Genomic DNA, 2,277 nt, shown 5'->3' with positions numbered 1-2,277 from the left:
AAGGGAATGTATTAATTGAAAGATTACAAATTCATAAAGGGAATATTTTCCAAAATTAAGGAAGGAATATTTCCCTAAGTATTTTTTTTGCTAATTCTGATTTTATATTTTTGGAAAATTATCATATTGTCCACGGATCTTCCTTGGATATTAAAATATGGAAACTTCATTTATAGTGAGGTATATTATCACGGCAATCAACCCTTGGAGGCATGGACAATGAATGATGGAAGTAGTGAAATATTAATATTAATGCAAAATCAATCACCATCGACAGTCAATGATCAAAATATGGAAACAAATAACAATCTTAAGAGAACTATAACGTGATTGGTATAGTTATAGTGAAAGAGCATAAACCGTATTGGTGATCACCTAGGCGCTAGGCGGAGCGCCTCGCAATATAGGCTTGTGCTGTGAGTTCAAGTGATTGTGATAACTGATAGATGCAGATTAGCATATAGTATGCTGCATAGTACAGGCTTTGCTTCTAAATATATATGCTCAGGATATAGTTACTTCATGTTGATCTTATTGATCCTCGTACATGCAACTACCTAGCTATAGGTAGATGTTTGATGTTGGTAACAATGTTCTGATTTTGATTCTCGACATCCTCAGCATCCTCGGTACTAAGGGGCAGGGAATCAACATTCAGAGAACGTGATTTAACGATCTTCTGCAAACTAAGTTGTCTTAGTACAGTTGGTTTAGGTAGACTCCATCCTTTGTTTAGGCTTCTTTCTTTCTTCATCACCATGTCTTCGTTGTACTTGCCCATTTCGACGGTTCCTTGTACCAAATGAGCTGATCCTTCTTCTTCGAGTTTCTCCATTGATAATTTCTTTTCCTTTGATTTGTTGTTGTATATAATGTACATGATTAACTGAACTGATCCTAACACAAAACCAATCACATTTGGCACCTACAAGCACTTTTTATATCAAAGTTAGTGCACTTCATATTTTGCCAAGCCCCAACTAAGTATTGAGATATTGTTCGTTCAAGTTGACGAGCAGTGTATTGATCTATGGATAATTTCTTACCCCAATGAAGAAGTCCTTGACGAGTACTGAATAAACGGACCAAATGCCGCCATTGAGAAAGAGGAAAAACGTCAACATAAATGGCATGTACTCCACGCTCTTCGTCACTACCACATTTTTCTGTATATAGTTATATACCGGTAAATTAACCATCCTTTCTCAAAGTAAAATCATAACTAAAACTGAGCATCAGAAATACATTTGATTAAGCTAACAGATGAGCGCAATTGCAACAACTGTATCGGGGAGATGTGTTCTGCCGGTACTTACCATGGCTCCTAATGGGGCACCATACATTCCTAAAGTTAATCCCGCACAAATGAATCCAACAACCGTCAGCCGTAGACTTCCATGTGTAGCAAGTAGTGTAACCAGTAATACTGCCCCGTAAAATCCAACGTTCAAAATCCCCGCTAATTTCAAATGTTTAATCTACATTTAAAACCAAAACACATATTTAGAATTTCAGCCTGGTAATAAAAATTAAGATAATAATCAATCTAAATATGTACTACTTACCTTAGAGTCTTTCGGGGCGTAGATGATGAAAAGAGTAACGTAGATAACTTGAAGAACAGCACCAGCACCATTAACAGTGATAATAAGCATGCCATCAGGTTTAAGAAGACCATAGTAAGTCCATAATGATGTACTTAATAGCGTGCAAATGTACGGTATCCCTTTGAAATTCTCTGTTGCTTTCTTCTTCACTATACCTCTAAACGTTGTTCTGTTCATTAATTCAACATCAAATCAAAATCAATATATATAACTAATTACTGCAAAACAAAAACCCAATAAAACAAAGAACAGTTTTGAACTTTTGAGCACTATTTGAAGTATTTTACTTACATTGGAGACAGGAAAACCAATATGGATATTATGTTACCAATTACACCTACAATGAAGCTTATGGTGAGAGCTGCCATTCAAGATGAGTTTTTGTTTTTGGTGATGAAATTTTGAGTGTTTGACCAAAATGTGAGTGGGTGTTGCAGTTGCAGTGTAATGTTGAAGATGTGGTGCATATCATTTATAGACAGTACAAAGGGGGAGTGATCTTCTTTTTAGAGATCATCTTTTTCCACCGCATATAGCATATCACTGCATATAAGCTCAGTACATGATTCGAACGTGGCTTCTGGACCATTTTTATGTCATTTCAGTGTTTTTGTTTTGTGTATTTGTGCTTTGATGGGTCCAGGACACCAGAGAATCAGAGAAGTTTTTA

At 35.9% G+C, this 2,277-nt stretch overlaps 1 protein-coding gene across 1 annotated transcript; it reads right to left on the bottom strand.

Moving 5' to 3' along the window:
* Positions 1–224: 224 nt before the first annotated feature.
* Positions 225–2,069, bottom strand: LOC113345181 (bidirectional sugar transporter SWEET17-like). Its single transcript, XM_026588996.1, has 5 exons — positions 1,899–2,069; positions 1,566–1,776; positions 1,317–1,478; positions 1,047–1,166; positions 225–925 (listed from the first exon to the last, which is right to left on the bottom strand). Exons 1-5 carry the CDS (start codon positions 1,973–1,975, stop codon positions 554–556), a joined length of 942 nt encoding a protein of 313 aa, XP_026444781.1. The 5' UTR covers positions 1,976–2,069; the 3' UTR covers positions 225–553.
* Positions 2,070–2,277: the final 208 nt, after the last annotated feature.

This window comes from Papaver somniferum, unplaced genomic scaffold (genome assembly GCF_003573695.1).
Source record: "Papaver somniferum cultivar HN1 unplaced genomic scaffold, ASM357369v1 unplaced-scaffold_81, whole genome shotgun sequence".
NCBI lineage: Eukaryota > Viridiplantae > Streptophyta > Magnoliopsida > Ranunculales > Papaveraceae > Papaver > Papaver somniferum.
Note: the sequence above shows the minus strand (reverse complement) of the source record. Positions and strands in the feature narration are given on the sequence as shown.

Coding starts and splice junctions, on each gene's coding strand:
- LOC113345181 (XM_026588996.1), bottom strand. CDS start 1,975: ATGGCAGCTCTCACCATAAGCTTCATTGTAGGTGTAATTGGTAACATA. Junction 1,479..1,565: donor ACGCCCCGAAAGACTCTAAG/GTAAGTAGTACA, acceptor TTTTAAATGTAG/ATTAAACATTTGAAATTAGC. Junction 1,167..1,316: donor GTGCCCCATTAGGAGCCATG/GTAAGTACCGGC, acceptor AACTATATACAG/AAAAATGTGGTAGTGACGAA.